This window comes from Nothoprocta perdicaria, unplaced genomic scaffold (genome assembly GCF_003342845.1).
Source record: "Nothoprocta perdicaria isolate Ctin4 unplaced genomic scaffold, notPer1 scaffold_56, whole genome shotgun sequence".
In the NCBI taxonomy this organism is placed as follows: Eukaryota; Metazoa; Chordata; class Aves; order Tinamiformes; family Tinamidae; genus Nothoprocta; species Nothoprocta perdicaria.
In genome coordinates, this window is record NW_020455821.1 from 3,902,868 (window position 1) to 3,928,189 (window position 25,322).

Genomic DNA, 25,322 nt, shown 5'->3' on the forward strand with positions numbered 1-25,322 from the left:
GTGTGTGTGTGTGTGACAGTGACCAGCCCGTGTGTGTGACAGTGCCACATCCTGTGTGTGTGTGTGTGTGTGTGTGACAGTGACCAGCCCGTGTGTGTGACAGTGACACAGCCTGTGTGTGTGTGTGTGACAGTGACACATCGTGTGTGTGTGACAGTGACACAGCCCATGTGTGTGTGTGACAGTGACACAGCCCATGTGTGTGGGTGACAGTGCCACATCCCGTGTGTGTGTGACAGTGCCACAGCCCGTGTGTGTGGGTGACAGTGACACAGCCCGTGTGTGTGTGTGTGTGACAGTGACACAGCCCATGTGTGTGTGTGACAGTGCCACAGCCCGTGTGTGTGTGTGTGTGTGTGTGTGTGTGTGACGGTGCCGCAGCCGGTCCCGCGCCCGGCGGGGCGGCCGGGCCCGCCCGTCAGCGCGGCGGGGCGGGCGCCGTTAAAGGGCGGCGGCGGCGGGCGCGGGGCTGGGCCAGGCAGCGCGCGAGGCGACGGCTCCAGCGCTCCCGGCGGCACCATGTCGGGCACCCGCGCGTCCAACGACCGCAGCGGCCACGCGGCCGCCGCCCCCGCCGCCGCCGCCGGCCTCAAGCGGGCGCGCAGCGAGCCGGGCGGGAACAAAGTGACCGTGGTGCTGGGCGCGCAGTGGGGGGACGAAGGCAAGGGCAAGGTGGTCGACCTGCTGGCCACCGAGTCGGACATTGTGTGCCGGTGCCAGGTGGGTGCCGCCCGCCCGCGGGCGCCGCTTCTGCGCTTTCCCCTGCCGCTCCTTGCAGCCCCGTCCGCCCGCAGCCCTGCGCCCACTCCGCCTCYTTCCCCTCGGCGCTGCCCTTCCCTCCTCCTGCGCGCCGCCTCGCTCCCCGCTTCCCGCTCCCCTTGCTCTTGTTTATTTTATTTTCTCCTCTGCCCGGCTCCCTCTTTCCCCCCTGTCCCCCGGAATGTGCGGTGCCAATGCGCCCCACGGCAGAGCCTGTGCCCCCCGCTCCCTTCCCCCCTCCCTCCCCACGTTAAAGGCCACTCGGAAAGAAAAAAAAAAAAAAAAAAAAAAGAAAGGAAGAAAAAGGCCTGAACTATAAATATAAATAGCTGACCCCTCACGAGGAGCGACACCGGATCCCGCACCGGGCCGGGGGGCGCCGGCAGCAGGTGTCAAATGGCAGCGAGGCCCGACCCGACCCGGCCCGGCCCCAAGCGGGCTCCCTTAACCCCAGCCGCCTCAGTACGGCCTGGGAAACTTGTTTTTATTGGTATTTATCTAAAGTGCTACCAGGAAAGCCCCGGATAGCCTTGAATCCCGGAGAGGAAACAGCCAAGGACGTTTGTGTAATTAAGTATATTATGTAAATAAATGTGGCGCAAGCGTTTGGAGTGYGGAGGAAGCGCTGTGGGGTGGAACGCTGAACTTCCCAGATCGTGAAGTCACCTTGGGGAGAGGCTTTCATGCGAGTGTTGGCTAATGAATATGTAGTATTGGGGCTGTAGATTTTTATTATTATTTTGCGAGGAGTTTAAGGTCTTATGATCACTCTGGACAAAAAAAAAAAAAATGGACAGGGAAAAGAAGAGTGGGAGAGGGGGAAAATTGAAGTTTTAAGCTGTGAAGAAACACTTCAATAGGGCTGCAATCATACAAATGTCCCCAAAGGGGTTTAAGGGTAGTGCTACAAGTAGTCACTGTGGTTCCTCATAGACTACCTTTTGAGGGATGCCCTGAGGTTGCTCTCAAGATTAAACTTGTTGTCCATAGAGTTAATTTACAACACGGTGCCCAGGTACAGCCCCAGATACTCCTGGAAGGATAAGGACTGTGTGTGCCTGAGCATGGACAACGTGGTGCTGTTGGTATGGCATTTGGTGCCCTAATGCGGTGTCACCTGCATCTAGATCAGCTTTCTGGAGCCTGCTCCTGAGACCTGGGACAGGTGGACGCAGGTGGGTCTGGAAGACCCTGGGCTCCTCAAACAATGTTCGGAAACACTCCATCACCTGCACCTAGAATGTGCATCTGAGATCACAGGAGGACTATTAATGCATTGACTTAACAGAAATGTTTTGAGGATTAGAGTTTAGAGAAGAATATGAAACATTTGGAAAAGGAAATGCAAAAAAAAGAGCTGTTTTTGAGTGACAGAAGTTACACAGTTTACATGAAAAATCACCTTGTTTTTGAATATTTCAGTTCCTTTCTTGTGCACTTGGTGATTTAAAGGATGCTTTCTAAAAATATGCCGCTTTAATAATGTACTATAAAAACTTCTTGCTTACATTAAATAGCCATAGTCAAATAAAACTTTTTGATCTAATTAATTTTGACTTTATATATACYTTTTTTTTTTACCTTTGGCAATAAGTATTAAAATCCCTTTTATCCCTTCAACATAGCAGGAATATCAGGACATTGTAAAAATGTTATTTCAATAAGGACTGCTTTGATTAAAATAGCAGATAACGTGGGCACACATACTCAAATAAGCCATGAGAAAAGGTTCTTTTCAATGGATGAATGACTGCAGACTGCTTAGGGCAGTTAGGTAACTGCCAATGTTTTTTCAAGTTGGGTTATTACTGGAGAGCAACCAAAACMTTTCCCCTCTAAATTTTACTTTCTCTAAGGAAAAGTATTTAAAAAAAGAGAAATAAAGAGGGAAGGTAAATATTTCTTCCATATGGTGRCTTTTTGGGGCATAGAACTGTTGCATCAGTTCTTTGCAATATTTTAAATCCCTTCTGTGTTTTCAGGCAAGGATACAATCAGAGTTTACCTGCAGATGTTTAAATATAGAGAAGTCTGCTTGTGTAAGACTTTTAATTGATTAGATATCAGAGAGAGGGAAACTGACTTTTTTCGTCTCCTATCATATATCTGTAAAACAAGAAGTAGGCATATAAGTTTAAATAACTTGGTCACAAAGTTTAAATAACTTGGTCACATAGAATCAAATTAGTGGAGAGGTTTGATCTAGATCAAAATGTGACTTCAGAAAATGGTTTCTTCAGTGGCAGTTCTCCTTCCAGCCTGTCTTTTGCCACTTCATTGCCATTTGTCGGAGGTTTCTTGTGTGTCTACCTCCAAGACAAGAGCTTGCAGCAAGTTGTGTTTTCTGACTGRATAAAGCAGATAACAGGTCTGCTTTAGAGCATAACGAGGATGATGGATCTCCAGAGACACCWCTTAAACCTTATCTGTACCCTAAAAAGTCATACACAGAACTGATACAGTAGCTTAACATACAGGTAACTGAATATACCTGGTTGGTCAGTTCTACCTGTTTCTGTGAGAGAAGCTGGAACTGCATAGAGCACATTCTTAGTTTTCCACTGCAGATATTTGCTGTACGCCTTTTTGTATGGACATGAATGAGAGAGGGAATATGTGCTGTCATCAATGGTATGAGAAGTGTTATGCACCCTTGCAAAGAGTGGGAGAAGACTTGAGATACTCTGCTTTACAATATGGTGTGTGGCAAGAATGCCTAAGAGTTCCTGTTGTAATAAAGGGTAAATAGCATAAGCAATTCTGCCCTTTCTCATAAAGTTCTCTTATGCAGAAAATCTCTTCAAGAAAACATTTTCTCCAAAAGCTCAGAGTATAAGGTATATATTTAAAAAAAAAAAAAAAAAAAAAAAGATATTGCTGCCAAAGTCTTAGTAGAGACCCTGTGCTAATCAGAGTTGTAGGTGGTGAATTTGATTTCAGTTATGGTTTTACAAATCATTGCAGCACAAACTCGTGTCTTGCCTTCATTTCATGCTGAAAGTAGTAACAGTGATTCAGCAGCAGTGGTCTAGTCCAAGAGAGTTTTAAAAATTTCGAGCCTTGGTTTKGCACTGCTGTTCCAGTGCTGCTTATGCCAGCGCTAGATGTGTGGCACCCGTGACCCGGAGCTTCTGGAAACAATCCGCCTGATATTATCAGCATTCTCTTAGGAACTGGCATTGACGAGGAAAGGCCAAATTAAAAGATTGTGATTGCAATAACAATAGCTGTTAGATGAGAARCTGGAGGAGGTCTTTATGGCTTAACAAACATATGACAATGTGATTTTATTTTCCCCTAAATATAGAGCGGATATTTGAAAATGTTTGCAACCAAGGGAGTCTGCTTTCAAATTAGGAATGGTGTCAATTATATAGAGATCAAAGATCTCTGTCTTTTAGAGATAGAAGAACAAAATAATTGGTGTTAATACTGCAGGAAAGCTGAGGTGATTGAAATGGGGAGCAGAAAAATGCTTTTATTAAGATGACTTGTGCTTGCGTAGTTTGCAGTCATTTGGGCAGGGGAGATTTAATGAAATCATTGTACCAACAATGTTGAGTGACCAATTTTATCAATGACGTTGATGTTGGTAAATAAGATTAAGAAAGGTCAGTCGGTAAGAAAAGCCTAATCAACTTTTGCATTTTGTAAAGCTTAAGAACAATCTTGAAACATAATTGTAAAGCTTAAGAACAATCTAGCAAAGAAGAAAGGATGTGCCAAACTCTTAAACTATTGATAAGGAAACTGGCAGTAGCACACAACAGTGATTTCTTTGATTTAATTTCATAAAGATTTTGTAATAAATACAATAGATACTAGAAAAAATGCTACTTTGAGCACTGTGAAGGAATATGCAGTGGGCAGGTGATCAAACCATGAAAATGAAGCATGGCAGAAATACCAGCAAGAGAATTATGTCCTCTGAAGACAGGAGGTGGGAATGCTGCCTTTATGCTTCCATTATACAGCTGATGTAGGAGGGCAACGCAGGCACATGCTGTTGTGGCTGGCCCTATTGATCTTGAGCTATTGGCACTGTTTGCAACTGGGATTAAACGAGGGCAGTTTTCTGTGCTGAGTGTGCAGAGCTGCCGAGGGCTGGAGGCTGCTGGGTTTTTTGTGTGTGGCTGCATATGTATCACGTTCTCTTCTCCCTGAGCGGAGATTTAGCCATAAAGTTCAGTATAACTTTTCCTACTCCTATCAACACTTTCATTTCCCAATCATTTAGTGCTATGGTCCTCACTGCGAGGTTGGCCTTGGAGTCATCAGTGTGCAGTGACCATAGAACTGTTGGTTTTGTTCTTCTGCAATGCTTTCTTGCAGTAATCTCGTTTGCACACACACATATATTCATAGAGACATGTTGCTCTGTAAGCATTTTTGCAAGCCTCCCTATAGATAAGGCAATAGGCTTTATTTGTTCATTCAAAGCAGAAGGGACATGATTTGTTATGCAAAAGTAAATTTTTCTTTAGTTACAATAAAGAAATCCACCCCTTTGTATTCAAAACCCTTTAGTAGCAATCTCTCACTTGAAAATAAAATGTAGGGTGAAATATCTTACATTTTGCTCAGACATCCTTACATGCTGCACTGTATCATTTAAGGCTTTAGAGGCACAGGGTGACACTGATTGCTATTTTAAACTGGCCTCTCCTCTGAGTATCAGCAAGATATCTCAGGGCCACCAGGATTATAAATACTGTATGAGAAGGTCAGGTGTAAAGTTTCAAAATTTCTATAAGAAAGCAAGCTTAACTTCCAATCCCCTTTATAAAAYCTGATGAATTCATTAACCTACATAAGCATCAAAACAGCTGAATATTAAGATCAAGTGACATCTGTTTCATTCCTGCTGTAACTTGCAAGCTAACTTGTTTGTCACAAACTTGTTTACAGATGTAAGAAAAGTTATGATCCTATCCTTGGATCATGTTACTTCCCACAGGGACATGACTGCACTTCTTCAAAAGAGACGACTAAAGATGAGCTGACATCTATAGGCTGCCTATAGTAGGGATTTTATTCCTTTATTGTAGGGATTCTGCTAAGCTTAATCAGAAAGTTTTATCCAATGAAGTATTCTGTATCTTGAAGTACTTTGAATTAATTACTTTCTTGAAATGATCTGCTAGAGTTCAAGGTGTATTTTATTGTTGTAGTGGTCTTTATAGTAGATTTTTTACATGATTTGATGAAAAACTTGCATTTAGTTTGATGGGGTATAGCTGAAGGTTAGGAGTGGCCAGTCCGCCATATGGACTGCCCTTTAGAACCAGAGTGGAATTAGAGTTTGTTTTTCAGTTATTTATAAAATTCTACGTCTGTCTAGATGTTAGAATCCACTTTCATTTTTAATAATATTACATATTTAGTGCAAAATATGTCTGACCTACTGTCTGGGTTTTTGCATTAGAAATATTTTGCATATTTCTTTAAAAGGTCAAAGACTTTGCTTAGCTCTTTTGGAGAGTACTTTTATTTATAATCATAGTAATAACCTTACCAGGCTGCAGAAGGTCTCTTTTCATGGGAATTAGGAGCTTCTGAAGAGATCAGTCATGTAATTAGTAAGGTGAATTCTATTAGTTTTATTAGACAGTGAGAAGGGACATGCCAGATATGAGAATCAGGTATATCTGCTATGTAAGCAYTGTTCCTATTCAGAACTAATATTGCAAATCCAACCCTAGAGACTTGGCTAGTTGTGCCAGGAGGTAAATGCTTGCAACTTGCTCCAGTTCCTTGTCACTACTGTAGTTCTAAAACCCACTGGAGTAGTCTAGTAGACTAGTAGAAATAGACTAGTCTAAGTATATTTCTGCTTATTTCCAAACCCAGCTCTCTGCAGTGATTTAAAAAAAAAAAAAAAAAAAAAAAAAAAGAAAGGTGTTTCTTTGGGCTGCTTTGGAGACTATGGGTCATGTTTAAGCTGGAAGAAATTAGCTAAGAAATAAGGTAAGCTTCTAGCAAAAGGATTTAGAGCAAGTGCCTGGAGCAGCAACTTCTCAGCCTGGACCTACTGCCCTTCCAGGCTGCTTAGAAAAGCTTTCATAAGCATGGGGTTTTTTGTAAGACTCTGAATGTTCAATGCACCTAATGCATTATATCAGTCTGTGTTGTTGTGTGTTGTTTTTAAAACAAAACAGTGTCAGTCTAAACAGACTTACCAGCAAAATAATAGATTTGCACATTCTAAAATTCACGTAAAAGCTGGTACATTTATTCAAATCCACTCCAGGAAATTACAATACAAATTATAAGTAGCCATAACTTAAATTGTAAAGCAAAAGAACAAAGAAGAGAACWTTTTTTATGGTTCTTCTCTAGTCAGAATCAAGTATGGAATTCTATAAATGCAGGAAAAAGTCTCAATACAGATAACGTGGAAGTGTTTGATGGTGTCCCTCATAGTGTAATACAAAGCGTTTGCCCCAAACTACTTTGGCAGAATTAGCAGTGTTGTGGTACATATCAGTAAAAGAGGTTGTCGTGAATCACAGATTGTGTTTTCAGATCTAGAATTCTCCAGCAACAATTCTCTGCTGTTACGTTGTAGCTTCCATTCTAAATCATAGATTATAGACCTACAGATTATAATACCACAAGGATCATTCTGTAATCCTGTCCGACTACCAAGGACACGGTATTCCAGTAACAGCTGCACCACTGCCAAAAGGAGAAGTAACAGGATCCCTCTACTCCTACTGAATATTCCCATTTATACGTACAAAGATTAAATTAGGCATATAAGCCAGTGCAGTGTAACTGTTGAGCCACCTCCATATACCTTCTAGCATATAGAGTGGCCCATCCAGAATCTGGTCTACCTTTCTAAGTTATTTAAAATGTCCTAGCAAATTATGATTTTTTTTTTTATTTTATTTTTTTTTTTTTTGCCAATAGCTATTGATTGTGGAGCTCAGATTGTTGCATATTGATGGTTTACCACTCAAGCAATATTTGGCACTGCGGATCTTCAGTGATGAGTTTCTGTTTCTTCCTGTGACGTTGATTAACGCTGTGAGCTAGCAGAGAGTGAGARCTCTATTCTCTTGGCCTGGCTGTCTGGAGCAGGCGGAGATGTGYCTGAGCATCAGGACAGAGTTCACCCTGCTCAGACATGTGCAGCATGAGGGCAAATGGGGGCAAGTGCTTCCTGTACTGAGCAAGGTCTTTATGGCTCTGAATGGAAATTCTTTGTTTCTGACTCAGAATATTTTGCCTTTAAAGAATATAAAAAAAAAAAGTGTCTGTGTATATATGTATATATATAATAACATAATGAAACACCACCTTTGAAGTCACTATTTGTTGCATTGTGATGTGGTGCTTTTTGCTAGTGCTTTAAACACCCTTTATGTTCCTCTCTGCCAAATTATTCATAATAAGTATTGYTTTTTTGCTAGATGTTTATATGTGTTTAACTATATGCAGATATAAGATGTGATAGCTTCTCAATGTGTTGTACTGACACAGTGCTTGTGTCCACATACAAGCTTTGAGCTTTGAGATGCAAGGATCAATTTTCACTGAAAGGTTTTCACGGTGGAAAAGTGTGTTATAAATAAACCACTATACTAAAAGAGAAGTTACAATGTTTAATGTGGTAACTATTTCCTTTAACTCTTTACACCAGCACCATGTGTAGCTTTATACTCTTTGTGATTATTAGAGGAAAAGTCCAAAAATACAATCTAATCTTCTGAAGAAATCCATTGAATTTAATAAAATATTTACGTTCCTTTTTTTTTTTTTTAAAAAAAAAAAAACCCTCTCCGTAGGGAATTATTCTTTTCTGAAAATAATGCCTAATTATTTCCTGTTACTTAACTCATAAAAACAGAACGTTACATCTTTGTTAACTTTCCGTGAAGCTGATTTTCCAACCTGGAATATGACAGACATCTTGCATTAATGAATTAAGACCATATTGCTGGCAGCCCTCTGGTTTTCAGATGGGAGATATGACTTGTAGTGGCATAAAACAGTAAAGATTCCGGAGACAGAATATATTGAAGTAATGCATTTAACTTCTATTGCATTACATATCCTGCTGCCACCAATATTCTTGCTTTATATTATCTATCCAGCAGGGCTGAATGTTATTTTAAGATTTTARCAATCAGAGGCTGCGTGATAGCTGCCTGATATTTGTGCTCAATTTTTTGTTTTATTTTTTAATATAATATATGCCAGCTTTCAATGCTGGCAAATTAAGGATTTTCAAATTAAGGATTTAAAATTAATGCTCCCTTTTAAGGATTTGCTAAAACAAGGGACAGTTTATTTGGACTTGAATTGTTCAAGAAACATTTAGGAATCATAAACTGTCTCTTATAAACACTTACACCCTGGTATATCACAACTTTTGAATTTCTTCAGGGCAAATTCTTTTGAATTTATGCTGTAATTACAGCATAAAGCATGATGGCTGGGTATCCTTTCTCTCAGAGTTTGCTTATAAGAACTCTGCTCATCCAGCTAAAGCTTTTTCTTTGCAGATGACCATTTCCTGTCACCCTCTCAGTTCTTGCTTCAGTAGATTCCACCATTCCAGGCACATCTACATCATTCAGACTTCATATCAAATTCACTAAGATTCATAATTCTTTTTGGAAAACAGAAGGCTAGTAACACCAAGGCAAGTAACAGATTTGAGTTAGGGTTTTCCAGCCTTACCATTAGAAGACAAAGTGGTATGACTACAAAACACCTACATATAGAAAASTGGACTTTTAATTTTTAAGCTTCTTTGCTGTTCTAGTTTCAGTCAATTCATAACCTAGATTTATTTAGTTCTCTATGAGTTTGCCTTTTGTCTCAGCATCCTCTCTTAAAGACCTTTTGGAAAGATCATTTTCTTGAGAGAATACCAGCTCCACTCATAGATTTCGTAGATGATCATACATGGCGTGAATTCCATCAGGCTGTAGAAGTTGTTGAATTTTTGTTGTTGCCTCCATTGCTTCCTTCGTTGACTGGAGTATTCTTCAAAGGCTACCCATGATCACAATTTTACACATGGAAGACCCAGAGAAGCATTAACCATTTTGTGGGTGGGCAGGAAGAGCATTCATTCAGAGGAAAGTATTGGGTGTTGGAGGCTTAACCCCAAAGACATCACAGTGACAGAAGACATTCAAAAAGTATGGCTTTCTGTAGGCATGTGAGGCATTGCTATGCTAAGTTTTCCTTCAGGAACACTTTTAAAGTTCTTTTTTTAGTTCCCTTTGCCATTCTGCCTCCACTCTGCCTCAGTCCTGCTTAACTTTGTTCTCCTAACTTACTTTCTAGTCCTATACAGAGCTGCTGAAATCTTCGAGCCTTATAGCTGTCCTGTCTAAACTCCTTTTTGTAATGCTATCAAGAAACTATAATAATGTGGAAAAAACCAATGACCTAAGATTTGAAAGCATAAAKAAAAAAGATTACCTCACCAAATCATTTGCAAAGAGTTAGGGCAGTGGTATAAAACTGTTAATCTTGTGTTTCTTTCTGTTGCAGGGTGGGAATAATGCAGGCCACACTGTGGTTGTTGACGGGAAAGAATACGATTTCCACTTATTTCCTAGTGGCATAATTAATCCAAAGGCAATTTCTTTTATTGGTAAGACACTTTCTATATTACTAGAGGAAATAATGTGGTGGGTAGCTGCAACTGCAGTAGAATGTGAAGGAAAACTTGCAGGTGATTGTCAGTAGGATTTACTTCAGCTCCAGCTGTTTGACTTTTATTTCACTGCTTTAAAATGAAGAGTTATTCTACATTTAGTGTCATTTTAATAATAACATTTATCTCTATTAAACTGTACCTTGCACAAGGCCTGTCTAAAATAGATGCATAGATTTTACCSTAAATTGGGTAACTCTATTTCTCTCCAAAGAAATTCCTTTGGTGTTTCAATAATYTCTGTTCTCTTGACCTAATTATGTAACTGAGCTTAATAATATGGCATTGGGCATTAAGAGTATATTTTAAGTGATAGGCAGACTGAAATGTTATGCTTGTTCAAAATTAGGATACTTTCTGAAAGAAAAAATATATACAGAATATACAAGAAATGAATATAAGTTTTCCTGAGTCTTGAAGCTCTAGTTTTACTTCATTCTATTTAAAAATTTCTGAGTAGATGATTGAGATATATGAAACAATGTTGATTTTTTTCTGATAAATATTGTGTATTGTCTTGCTTTCTAGTTTAGTCTCCTGTCAGTTAGAATCCAAGTAAGTTATCTTATATTTGGGCTGAGAGAAACTGTCGTGGGTATTTCTGATGTTCCTGAGGAGGAAGCAGCAGCAGTGTTCAGCCCACTCCATCTAATCTTGCACATCTCATCAGTGTGCTGTGTATTCCTTGTGGATTTTAAATTGCAGCTCAGTAGGAGGGAGGAAGCACTGCTGATGTATGACAGCACAGTTTTGAGCTGAGTTTAAAAAATAGATGAATACAGAAGAAAATTTAAAKATTATAAATCAGACTTGCTAGTGTTGTGAGGGATTTCTTTGAGCTTTCACCAGTGAGTTGTTGAGACTAAAGGCCTGGTGCRAAGTTCACCACGATTAAATAAAAGAATCCACTTACTTCAGCTAACTCTGAAGCAGGCCCTACGCTCAAATCTGAAATAAATGAGTTCTGTATTTTGGATTTCAGCAGACTTGTAGCTATTTACCCCAAATGAACATTTTCTCAAGAGCACATCATGCAAAATGTGAGAAAGTCTTAAAAATTTTAGTAAGATTTCAGACAGTAATTATTTAAATGCATTACGTGCTAAGAATGTGTCTTTTACTTCTTGCTTTAAATGAATCATTTATGTTCCCAAAGGTAATGGGGTGGTTATACATTTACCAGGCCTGTTTGAAGAAGCTGAAAAGAATGAAAAGAAAGGTTTGTATCGAGTAATTTTTAACTTTTCTTTACAATGGCATCTTATTTGAGATTCTTTTTAAGCCTGGGCTTCTGACCCTAAACCTGGGCATTCTGGTTTTCAAATAATGAAGAAATCTTTTTTTTTTTTTTAATGAGATATTAAAAATATTGAGTTGTTTTTTAGCTGTCAGATTTTCAAAAACAATTTTTTTCCTGGAATTTTATGCATTTTATGGTGTTTGATGCCACATTAGGTAGAAGAGAAAATGCTGAAGTTTATAGCAGGGCTTCTCTTGATGACAATTTAACCCAGAGGTTTTTTGTCCCRGTTTCTGTGCCCAAAGATAAACTCTGTTAACCTTGCTTTGAGCAAGATCAGATAACCTGCTGATGTCACTTACAACTTAAATTATTCTGTGTTTCTATATGTAAATGCTATACTTTCTGACATACAAGCAGACCTTAAGTTGTTTATCACATTAGTAGTTAAGCAGGGATCGTAATTCCTTAAAAAGATATTATTCTTACTCAGTTTATAAGATATGTATGTGAAGCATTGCATTCTGTCACTAAAGGAAAACTGAATATCTTTGTCCATAACAAACGGAGAAAGCTGAAAACAATATAAATGAAAAGCTTGTTAACAAAAATATTGTCAAACTTTGATATTCACCTGTTTTATCCATTTTGTCTACACTATTCTTAAAAGAAGTTTCAGAAATGAGAGAAAAGATATTTAATTAAATAACTAAATAAATAGATCTTCAAGTCTGACCAGCCAGATGAAACTAGAACACATTTCTTTATTTCTTCTGACAGGTTTAAAAGATTGGGAGAAAAGACTTATTATATCAGATAGAGCCCATATAGGTAAGTGATGATTGAAGGGAGAAGAAACGTCACAATGRCGTTTAGCTCATGCTGCTAAATGACATTATCCTCTAATTGTATGTTTGACCTTCTAGGGTTTCTTTCTGAGTCATGTACCTGAAACATGCTGGAATTTGTGCTCTCTAAAGAATGATGTTTTGCAAGTGTTCATAGAGCTTTAAGCTGCACTAAATCACATGAGTTGGTATAGCATGAGAAGGCTCATGCYGTATCAACAATACCAAAAGCTGTGCTTTTTGACATGAAATTATAAATGTCTGTGATTTCAAGAAGAATGTTTCTCTCTTTTCTCCTTTGGTCTCCCATTGTGTCGTTCGGGTTTTCTGCTGCAGTGTTTGACTTTCACCAGGCRGTAGATGGGCTCCAAGAAGTACAACGTCAAGCACAAGAAGGAAAAAAGTAAATATTTTCAGCATCTTCATTTCATTAATAACTATGCAAATTTGAAAAATTGGCATTACTTTGGAAAASAGAAATATTAAACATTTGTAAAAAGGCTTGCTGTTATTAATCCTGTTCTGGCTTTTTTTTTTCCTTGCTCCTGCTCATATTACTGAACAAACTGTTGAGGTATTTCCGAAGGCAGGATCAGAATTCCTCAATATTTCCATTTTCCTATTCTCTGTGCCACACAGGCATCTTGAAATTCCTATTAAATCCTCAAATTTAATTTCCAATAAAACAATGCTTCCAACTCAGTTTGGTATCGGAACAGTGATGCTTTCCTGAAGTGTGCCTKAAGTGTTGGCAAGATTAGGTTCTGTACTGGTTGCAATTTATTGCATATTCATTTACTTTTCATTGGCATGCTAGCTTCTATCTCAGTTTAAATGTTATATATTAGCACACTGTGTAACTTAGCATATTTTATTATTATGCCTTCTGAARAGGCAAAGGAGTATGTCAACACATGTGTCTACTCTCTATTAGTTTCCTATCATTTTTGATAGGACAATTTGTTGGACAATTTCAACCAAATTTAAGATAATTAGACATCTCAGATTGACTATGTTCCAAAAAGAGCTCCATTTTTATCTTCATTAAGATAAAAAGCTACTGTAAGAGCATATAGGGATAGAGAAGTASGATAAAAAACTTAAATTGCATTTTGCATTATAATAAACAAAAATAAGGACTGTTTTGTAAGATTCAAAGCTATAGGGAACCCTGTTTCATCTATTTCATCACTCACAAAACTGTTTATTATTTACAATTTTACATAGTACTGCAACTGTGAAAACATGGGAATTATGTTTGCTTCCTGTTGTTTTTTATGAAAGACACAGAAGTACTACAAGATAGCATAGTAATGTCTATTACTATATAAAATATGTATATCCACACTCTCAATTAAGCTTGTCTCAACCTAACCCAAGGCTAATACTATGAATACCATGAATATTAGCAATATTTATGCAAAGCTGCTGAAGCGTAAAAACTGATGTGTATTTGTTAACAAAAATATAAAGCTTTAGGTTTTTTTTAATTCATCATAAATCCTACCCAATAATTAGCAGATTGAAGGGCTTTAATAAAATTACTTGGCATAAAGCATATTTTTGCATATGTTTGTTTATTTATTGGGGCTTCTTTTTATTTAGCATTGGCACAACAAAGAAAGGTATTGGACCAACATATTCTACCAAAGCTGCACGAACAGGTCTTCGAATTTGTGACCTCCTTTCTGACTTTGATGAATTTTCTTCAAGGTACAGCTRTTTTTACGAAATATTATATTAATTAGTGATGCGTTTTGAGTTTGCTTTCTAAGGAGATGTTTTTAAGTTTGTGTAAGAATTTCATGTATAGATCTTTTAGAAGGAGAGGAAAATTGGAAAGCATGTGGGATATTTGCTCTACTTGATATRGTTTATCATCATTTAAAATGATTTTTTGCACATTGGGAAATGCTCTGGTCGAGGTATCAAAGTTCTGTGTGCTTTCTCTTTATAGTTGTTGGTATCTACACTGTGTAATATGAACTGAGTTATTGCCAAATCCAGGGACTTATGTTCTTCATAAACATCATTTTGATGTTTTATAGATTCAAAAATCTGGCACAGCAGTACAAGTCAATGTTTCCCACGCTGGAAGTGGATGTAGAAGGACAGTTGAAAAAGCTAAAGGTAAAATCCTATTTGTARTGTTTGTTCAGTGTCAGGAAAAGTATATAGGAAAAAAATATTTCTTTTAATTGAAAAATGTACACAGAAGAAACTATTTCGTATTTTAATAATTAATAGATGTTTTTAAAAAATTGCATATGCTAAGAGAATACGTATTGCCATTATTACAGGACCTTTTTAAAGCAGTAGATATGGTTTTTAGTAGAATATTATCTTAATATGGGCATTAAATAGATAAAATGCTTGATAGGATTATTAATCACATGGAGTGTTTTACTTTTTCAACCTGTGTTGTATTAAGGTACTAAAGAGAATCCAAAGTGACACCTGCATTCAAACCATGACTGAATTCTTAGCTGTCTGAATTTACTGAGGAATTGCTTTTGGAAGCTGTGCTATAAAGAGATGGCTTTATAAAAATAGCTTCTCGTAAATAAGTAAGGCATCTTCATAATATATAAGAAAAGCCTATGCTAAAAATGATCTCTTTCACAAGGACTGTCTGGAACTTGTGCAGAGTTGTTATTCTGGTTTAAAGATACTTTTTAATATCTGGACGTAGTAATTATTTTCTTCTGGAGAATTCTTTTCTTCTTGTTTCTAAGTCCTAGTCTCATATATATATATATATATATATATATGCCCTAGTATGTCTAGGCTATAGTCAATAGACTAAATGAGCTGCACATCATCTCTGTGGATAGTCATGGTACAGAAATTATGACATTCTAATAACAAGTCCTGTGTTCTATGTGATTGGATACATTCATTTGATTTTTAGTGGAATATAAGCTTATTGTTTTATTTTTCAGACAAAATAGGGTTACTGAAGCYGGCATATTAAGGTTATCTGCATGTTCCTTATTTCAAAAGTGATCACAATGTTCTCTGCTTCTAGCCATTCAGCTGGCATTATGTGGGGAAGCTGACATTTATACTCAAATTTGCAGGGGTATGCTGAAAAAATAAGACCCATGGTTCGAGATGGCGTCTATTTCATGTATGAAGCTCTTCACGGTGCTCCAAAGAAAATTCTTGTGGAAGGAGCCAATGCAGCATTGCTGGATATTGACTTTGGTAAGTTAAACTGTGAAGTTCCTTACATTCCTAGAAGATTAGTTATATTCCGCTTTGCCTTTATATCCTCTTTGGAAACTGTAGGAAAATAGAGACAAAAAATAATGTTTAATGGAAGTGGATCTCCCAAAAGTAAAGCACAGAGATTATACTAAGGACTAAGCAGGACTAAGCATTTTAATGTTGATCTTACTGAAGTTTGTACCAATGAGATTGAAATTTCCCTCTAGATGCTGTCTTTATTGCATACAGAGTAGTGTTCACASAGAGCAAGCACCCATTGCAGGGCTGCTGAGCAGCAATTCTGCATGTGCATGTGCACATCTTTGGGGATTAAACCCACAAGCAAGTRGCCTATGGACCTTCTTCAGTTGACCTCTGCTGTCTTACCAAAAGTCTAATTTAAGCCATCAGGTCTCCATGAAGATGGAATAAAGACCTGGGAGAGTGCTCCAAGGAAGCCAGATATTAGCTGCAGGTATTGAAAGAATATAAAGAGTATAGGGACTGTCAAATTGTGACCTTTATGCCAGGCTGTCTGTGGCTGTTGCTGCTGTAATTTCTGTGATAGTTGTGACAAAAAGCTTTACACAGCAGCAGCATCCAAATTGAGTTCCAATAAAAATAATATTGAGATCCTTTTAAATTTGACCATTACGGGCAGCCCTCAGAAAGAACTGCAAAGGATGAATTCAGAAAAGATTATGCCAGGTTGGAGGAAATTACTACCATAAGTGCACAAAGTAGTTTTTTTCTTCTTTGACTGAGTAAACTTCTTGATCACAAAAAAATATACTTATAGAAAATGCAGTGGTAAGTTCATGCTTTGTGTGGAAAAGTGCTTCATTTTGAGGATAATTCAGTGGATTTACAGAAATATAAATACATGTAAGTTGTTACAGGAGAAGGCAAGTGGGAGAAGAACAGCTCCGTTTGTTCTCTTGAAAGCAGAACTGGAGTGTGTAATAAGCAGAATTTACCTTGCTCTTCTGCTGCTTTTTAAGTTTATTTGAGCTCCTCCTTGCAAAGCATACAGCAGAAAATCTCCTATGAAGTGATAAATGAAAGTCAGTCTTGGTTTCCTTCGTTGCTGAAACACAGCTGTGCTGTTTTGCTTTCCTGACAGGCACGTATCCCTTCGTGACTTCATCAAACTGCACCATCGGTGGTGTCTGCACGGGGCTTGGAGTTCCTCCCCAGCATATCGGCGACGTGTACGGCGTGGTGAAGGCCTACACTACGAGGGTGGGAATTGGGGCMTTCCCCACTGAACAGATTAATGTAAGTTTAATGTTACAAAACACAGTGGATATAGTCGCCAAGAAATAAGGTCAATCGAATAGGATGCTTTAATAACAGGGTAAGGGTTTCCCACTAACAAATAAGTATCATAGCAAGGCCAGAAAATGTCACTCATGAAGACTGTAGAATTACCTGATAAACGTAAGACGTTTATATTCAAAGGAGGGACATCAGTTATATTACAGGCTGTATTTATTTCAAGTGCATATCAGTGGCAGAACCTTGTCTTAGGAAAGCTTAAATTACATGATACAGTTCTGTGCTTAACAGTCTATATTCCAAGTGATTTATAGAACAAGTTTGGTCTMTACATCAGACCAATCATGCACAAATTGGTCAATAAAAGGAGGAGGGGGAGATTTTGATTCTTTTAAACTGTATATTGTATTTTCATTATCAAGATACTAGCAAGCTCAAGATACTGATTATGAGCTATGCACACAGAATTCTTCTGGTCACTGGCCACTGATCTGAATCTGATTAAAGGATGTAGTAACCAAAACCCATTTTCTAACGGCAACAGAAGGATTGGTAATATTTTTCTATTTCATGAATCTTATGAGTAGTATTTATTTTTCCTTAACTCTTTCTGCACTACAAAAGTTGCCAGCCCAAAGGGAACAGTTGGCACTCCCATGCTGTGAGAGTATGTAGGAGTTCTAGCCATGGACATTGATCTTGTCCCAAGAGTTTACAGTCTAACCCCCAAAACAATAGATGCCAAAAGACAAACAAGTTAAACACAAACTCTTATAATTAAAAACAGGGCTGAATTATCAAGGAAATCTTCCTATCAGATAGAAAATAGAGAAAGACTCTTTCTGGAACATGAAGCAGACAAATTAAATAAAGATCTGCAAAGACAGTGACCGACTATATGTAAGTTTTGACTGAGATAGAAGAATCTCGTTCAGGTCAGGCTTTACTCTCCAACTAAGTCTCCCTTTAAAAAAAAACAGAACTTTTTTAAGGAATTGACCAACTAGATATTTCCTGCTATTTGGTTATTACCTTTTTTAGTGAAATGCCTCTAGCATCTTTTTTACCTTTCAGGAAATTGGAGACCTTTTACAGTCCCGTGGCCATGAGTGGGGAGTAACCACAGGCAGAAAAAGACGCTGTGGCTGGTTAGATCTTGTCATTTTGAAATATGCTCATATGATCAACGGATTCACTGCGTAAGCATCACAGATTTTGCGCTACATTTGGAACTGGTTATTTTGTGCTTCGCAGAATAAAATATGTAGGTAACATTAATGAAAATCCAGTAGAGTTTTACATTTTAAGTAATAAAATAGTTGACAGCGAGAAACTGAAAATTGTCTTAATGATAATATCTATCTGCTAATACATTCTTTCAATTCAAGTAAAATGACATCATGATAATGATTTTTTTATATAATTTCAMTTTGCTTACATCAGATGACCAATGTAGGGTGAATCGATATATTGGTTAATTTTAACTAAATTATTTACTGTAGTAAATATTCCTGTGCTTTCATATTGATTTATATCAGGATTTAAAGTGCACTGATTTTAGGTTTCTGTTGCCTCTAGTGGATCAGATATACAGAACTGTATTCTGCACCATTTGCACACACTCGCTCCTGAAGTGAAACAAGTGGGACGATACAAAGTGTTCAGGAGATGTCCCAGCTTTCATTTCAATCTTGATGGATCCATTTATCTGCAAAGATGTATTCTAACACTCTATTATAAGAGTTGCTTTTAGTGGGTCAAGAGTCAGGACATCACAACTTGCTTGGCAGATAAATTACTTTATAATTCAAAATCTATTTTAAATTGTGAGGAAAAAGTGGCTAAGTGCATAATGCCATGTTATGTTTTGTTGTATTATCTTTTGTCTAATGCTAAAGATATGAGCTGAAATGAATAACTATCATAAGCTGTTAATTTAAAAATAATAAGCTGCCTTTTTGGATAAAATTGAAAAAGTGATTAAAGCTGTGTCCAAACAAGGTGTACACTTACATTCAGGCAAACATGTTCATACATAGAAACATACGAACCAGAGCATTTTGTTAGCTTATGAGTTGCAGCTTAACTGTTATTGTTTTTACTAATAATCTTATGAAAGAAGAAAATACAAAAACATCTTTGGGTGCTATTTCGGACTTTTAAATTTTTTTTRATKGAGCTTTTTACTTTGCTTTGACTTAAATGGCTGTAGTTTATGTGGAAATAGCATTAGGAAGTCATTTGTTTCCTTCTGTTACTGTTCTATTACTATACTTCCATCAATAAAATTGTGTCAACTGGTAACTATGATATTATTAAAAACAAGTGGAGATGAGTCCTTYGAAAACAGGCAAGAAAAAAGTGGCTCTGTACTGCTTGTTTACCAAAGGCCCTTTATTTTAATCTTTGCATTGCTTCTGCCTTTATTAAGCAAAAAGTGTAGCATTGACAATATATGTACATACCTGGCTAAATCCGTAGCTTTTAGCATTTTTACTAATCAAGGTCTAGCATATTGTTTCTAGAGAATTTGACAAGTTTTAAAATGCAGTTTTACTTTGATCAGCATTTGCTACAGTTTTGATCAGCGGTTGCTACAATATTTTCTTGATGTTCCATTTTTGCATCTCCATATGTTCATTCAAAAGACACAGAAKGTTCTTAAAGGTCTGGTTTTAAAAATGGAGTTTAGTAAATAAGTCAGTCTCATAGCTGATACAAATCTGTAAGAATATCAGGAATATTTAATAGCAGTGAAATAAAGTGACATGTCATTGTATACAGCCAAAGCAGTTCCAAAGCGCCACTTTACATGGTCACTTTGCTTTTTAAAGGGTTATWACTGAACACTGTGCACCTGTACGAGCAGCCAGGCATTTAGAAATCAATCCTAGTGACTCAGTAACACATTCATTCCAGAGGCATGAATTCAATTAACAATGTTCRTCATTGTTAATAATATATTTGCGTATTTCTGCTTGCTGGGTTGCCTGAGTTGGATTTGTGAGTATAAAACTAGGAAAAAACAGGTGGAAAGGATTAARGAGGAGGATGATAGAAAGATTGATTGCATGTGTAACTCTGTTCTGTGTTTTTCCGGACAGTTTGGCATTAACAAAACTGGATATTCTTGATGTCCTTGATGAGATTAAAATTGGAGTTGCTTACAAATTGGGTGGAAAAAGAATTCCATATTTTCCAGGTATGTTGATAAATCTTTATGTTTGTTTTTCTCTTTCTTCCCCCCTTTTAAGCTTTACACATTAGGAAATACTCTTAGATTTTTGAAACTATATTTGATTCTTTTCTCTATACCTCTCATTTCTCTATAMCTTTTTTCTATACCTCTCATTGAAATTTGCAGAATTTTAATATTACTGTAAAGATTATTGAATCAGCATATTAGCATTTTCCATTCACTTATTCTGTATAAATGATGGTAAGAACTTCAGACCAATTGATGAAGTATTACTGTTCTCCTCTGATAACAACTCTAGTCAAAATATTCTTCCACAGCTAATCAGGAGATACTACAGAAGGTGGAGGTAGAGTATGAAACRATGCCTGGCTGGAAGACCGACACAACCGGTGCCCGAAAATGGGAGGACCTCCCAGCCAAGGCACAGAATTACATCCGATGTGTGGAAAACCACGTTGGAGTGCCAGGTACTTATGCATGAGGATGCCTCACCACATAGAAACAGCTATGGAACATGCTCCTTTGGGCATCAGGGGTTGTGTGTGGTATGAATGCTGGAGGTTGGAAGGGATTTTCCACTAAAGCAGTTTAGAAAGCCAKCATGTAGACTTCCACTTTCCATAAAGCACCTCAAAAGTTGCAGTTAGGGTGTATGAACTCATTGCAAATCTTGCAATTCCAATGCTGTGCATGAGGTAGAAAATGTATAATAGCAGTGCCTGAAACTCAGCAGATGGCCCATGTGTGGCCATGGACACAGATGTGGTTGATGGGATATGAAAACAAAGCTTCTTTATTTTATTTCTGTGCTACTCAGTGTCAAGGCAGGGACCCCAGCATGATTTGGGAGGTTTGATGGCTAAAGTGGCTAAACCTGCAGTCAATTTTATAATATCCATGGCCAATGAAAACTGCACTGGCACAATCATGGATTATTTGGGGTGCTTGCTCCCACAGGATAATGTTCTTAATTGAAGCTGTGCCTCTAACAATATTATAGCACATGTACATTGCTGTTTCCAGTTCCACAGCAAGAAAACTTTACAGTCTGACAGAGCTCTCGCTTCCTCTCTGCGGGGATTTAGCTAGACATCCTATCATTCAAGATAATGATARCTAAACACGCAACAGATGTGCCTCACCTTCTATTAGGCCTTCAATCTGCGATGCTTTGTTTATGCATAATTATTCCATGCCATCAAACTTCAGTATGCTGCACTTCTAATCTGGCAGTACAGCAGGGGTAAAGTAATATTTGACAGTAAATTTTCCATGGCATTTTGTTTCCACACAGAACTGGACAGTTTGTATTAAAACATTATGAAAAGATGAAAATTGCAACTATTCATTAGGATTCATGCTCTCAGTGATTGTTCTAATAGCTGTTTGGTTTTTCTTTCTAGTTAAATGGGTCGGAGTTGGAAAATCAAGAGAGTCGATGATCCAGCTATTTTAAACAAACGAAGAACTTTTGTGATGAGAAGCACAATTTAGTGTTCATCTGTTCCTTACTGCTTCCTCTTTAAATGGAGACGCTATTTAAAATCAACATGTTCTTCTAGGAATTTAATAGAAAGAAAACATATATTCTGTATCGTAACGTTTTATTTATCTTGAAGCTCTCAGTAAATTCTGTGTAAAAATCTACTTGGTGGCCACCATAAAAACTCAAAGAATTACAAATTCATAACAAAATAAGGAAAAAAATATTTTTTTAAAAATTTGAGCTATGCTACTGWTCAAAAGTGTTTTACATCCATATAGAGTTACTTCTTCATGCTGAAACCAGTATTAAAACATTTTCCAGTCATTACCGGATCATTGTAGAATTGTAAAGTTTGGATTTATTCTTCATGTATTAAAATATTGGGTCTGGGGGTTATCTGGGGGTTATAAGGCAAATACCATATACTGAATTGGCTGGATTACACAGATCTTCAGTTCCTAAAATACAGTAAAGTTAGATAAGTGTATTTGACCACACAATACAAAGCAATTATCCATAAGCCTATGATTTTCTTTTTAATAACATTTTTTAATAAGGTGGAAGCAAAGAGAGTCCTCAGGCTAAAAATCACATAGGGAGAATGGAGCCAAGCCAGCATACTGTGTTTTCTCAGTAACCTGAGACATGTCTTCCTCCTAACTCCACGATTCTAGTTTTGAAATTTTTACTGGAGATATTTGGTGAGGAACTTGGGACTTGCTGCTCTATATGAGATAGTTGCTTCCATAGCTCTTAGATTTCCAAGAATAAATCGATGCCTGACTTAGTGATGACTGTTGCAGTATTTACACCCTTTGCACATTTTGACCTTCCTCAGCAAAATGGGATATTTATAGAGGGAGAGAACATATGGCAGCTGGGATTGGGACAGGGAGAAGCACCAACGCAGTCCCTAGAATTCCCAGGAATACACTTGGTTTTCTTGTGGATCTTCAAATTTGTAATGGCTTCTAGATCTCTCAGAATGACTGAGGCCTACCTCTAGAATATACCAGGAACTGAGTTATTCCATAAGCATGGAATTTTCAGAGTAAATGTTCCCTTTCTGTAAGTATCTGAGACAGCTATAACACCATGTATAACACCCTGTACATCATTTCCAGGTGCTGTGGAAATGGCATCTCAACCCTAGTAATGCCATTATGTTGTATGTGAATGTATCCCTTTTCTGAGATAGTAAATCCAAGGATACCAAATGAGGACATTCTTTGCGTCAGAGATGGGGAAAAATAAAAACCTATTAAGGGGCTTTCCAGAACATGGAGTTTATCTCATGTGCACTCAGCCACTTTGTCTTAGTTTGCTCAATTATCTAATAACTGCTAATGTTCAAAATCATTTCTGTTAAGAAAAAAAAAAATACAAGAAGACCGGTACAAGGACATAGTAAGCACTTAATTTAACTGCTTATTGCTGCTTGTAGTGCAGAATTCTTCTTACACCCTCTGGCTGCAGTGCAGTCTCTTCATACCTCWGTTCACCACAGACTGTGGCTTTATACTACAGTCAAATACATTTATATCTAATAAAAAGAGCCCAAAGCTGCTATGACTCCATTGATCATCTGGGACAAGTCATTTAACCTCCCTGCTACTGTTTTATAATCTGTTAAATGGCCATTAGGAATACTTCCTTACCTTTTTTTATACTGCTTTTTTTAAGGTCTGTGGGTTAAGTCCTGTATTCCTGACTTTACACTGATGAGGAGGTACTCGCCCTGCACATTTATGGGTGTTATAATGAAAGAGCAACAAATGGGTTTTCAGACCATATTTAATGTTTGTAAAGCGCTTTTGAAAGGTGCTGAAGAAGTGCTTAAATATTGCAAGCACTGTGAATTGTACCTCATTTATATGGGGTAATTTAAGTTTAAAGATGCTTGGAGATACGCTAATCAAGACTTAATTTTAGTGTGGCTCAACCTTATGACATTTGCCTATGGGATGATTGTTTCTTTTCTTGGCCTCATCTTTAACAGTGCATTTGTGTTAGGGGGTGGCCACTGTGTTTAAGCTTTGATTGATTTTTATAGACTATGTCTGTAATGACTAACAACACAATGTGCTAAATAATTGGATTAAATGATGAACCTAAATGAAGTATTTGGCACATTGAAAAAWTTGATTCTTACAGCATATTTTTCCTAGGTTTATTGTCTCTTGTTCATGTAATCTTTCAGTTTCCATTAAGTTGCCTGTCTTTGCATTCAAGGATTCTTCAGAAACCCAGTGCTGTTGTCAGTGGGTATCATACAATAGGCAATAATCTCATGACTCTCTGTTACAGTAAAAATAATATTGTGTATTTCGTTTCATAGCATGTTTTTTTTTAATGAAAGTTCTTCTCTGACTAATTTTCTTATGTATTATTATTGAGTTCAATATGAATAAGATCAGGCTTTTGTTTAAAAGCTCTTTAGTTTACTGAGTGGCACAACCCTTAATAAGAACTTTTTAATGTAAACTTGCAGTCATTTTGACTGTTTCCCATGTGAATTATTTAGTATTGTTTGGAATTTCATTTTAATAACAATCACTGTGATGAATTTAATTGCTTCTTTCTSCCCAGCCAAATGCAATAATAATGACTAAAATTGGTTTATGCATCATCCTGTTAGATATCTTGATGGAAGAATAAGGGTAAATGTCTATTAAAATAGCATCATTTCTTGTAAAGATTATTGTTTTTTAAAAAAAAAGCAGCAATTACTGAGTAACTTATTTAATTAATGTTAATTAATGCATTTGACTTTTTGTGACACCTTTATAACATGGTCTTCCTATTTAGGTGTGTGCTTCACATGCAGTCTAGGTTTTTGAAGCTTTTTATTTTTTATTTGGCTACATATGGTCTTACAGCTCTGGCATGATGCACTTTATAAATGAAAGAAGAGAAATTAAGCATTTCTATAGAAACATACAAACTATATTTACACCTTTCCGTCTATGCAGATTTTTCAGATAAATTTTGGATCTACACTTGTTATTCTGTCCTGAAAGGCATATTAAAATTAGTTTAAAATAAGAATACTCTTTCTCTCTCTCACTCCCTTTTTAACAAAATGCAATACGTAGAAAGACCTGGTTTGATATTTTATGTATTTAAAATAGTAGCTATCAGGAATTACCCAGGGAATAGATTTTTTTTCAGTCTATGAGAAAGACTCTTGTTGTTGAGATTTCTTTTACATATTAGGTAAGCTTAATCRGGCTTTGCTTGGTTACAAACTTAGCAATGATATGTATTTACCAAGGCAAATCCATGATTAGTCATCTTTAGTTGGTGAACGCTGATTTTATAACAAATCAGAACATTTCATGAATTTCCTGATTGATTAAAAAAAAAAACAAAAGGCTTTTTCAGAATAGATGGCTCAAAATAACTCACATGAACTTATAGTTCTTTATCAACAGTACTCTAGTGAGAAAGGGAAGATCGACATGGAATCACATAACGTAATGATGCTCCCTAGAATGTGGAAGGGCTGCAGATGAGTGCGTTACTGTCTTCCAAAAACCTTCATAGAAATTACTCTTTTCCTCATCCATTTTATGAGGAATCTGGAGTAATAGGTGAGTGGACTGTGCAGTAAATGAGAG

The 25,322-nt window shown here is 37.2% G+C and overlaps 1 protein-coding gene across 1 annotated transcript; it reads left to right on the forward strand.

Moving 5' to 3' along the window:
• The first annotated feature begins 519 nt into the window (after positions 1-519).
• On the forward strand, positions 520-24,432 carry ADSSL1 (adenylosuccinate synthase like 1). The gene is made up of 13 exons (XM_026048678.1): positions 520-720; positions 10,276-10,378; positions 11,598-11,660; positions 12,462-12,512; positions 12,866-12,932; positions 14,135-14,242; positions 14,578-14,659; positions 15,610-15,736; positions 16,863-17,017; positions 18,092-18,216; positions 20,122-20,219; positions 20,534-20,683; positions 21,620-24,432. The coding sequence occupies exons 1-13, from the start codon at positions 520-522 to the stop codon at positions 21,670-21,672; spliced, it is 1,383 nt and encodes a 460-aa protein (XP_025904463.1). The 3' UTR covers positions 21,673-24,432.
• Positions 24,433-25,322: the final 890 nt, after the last annotated feature.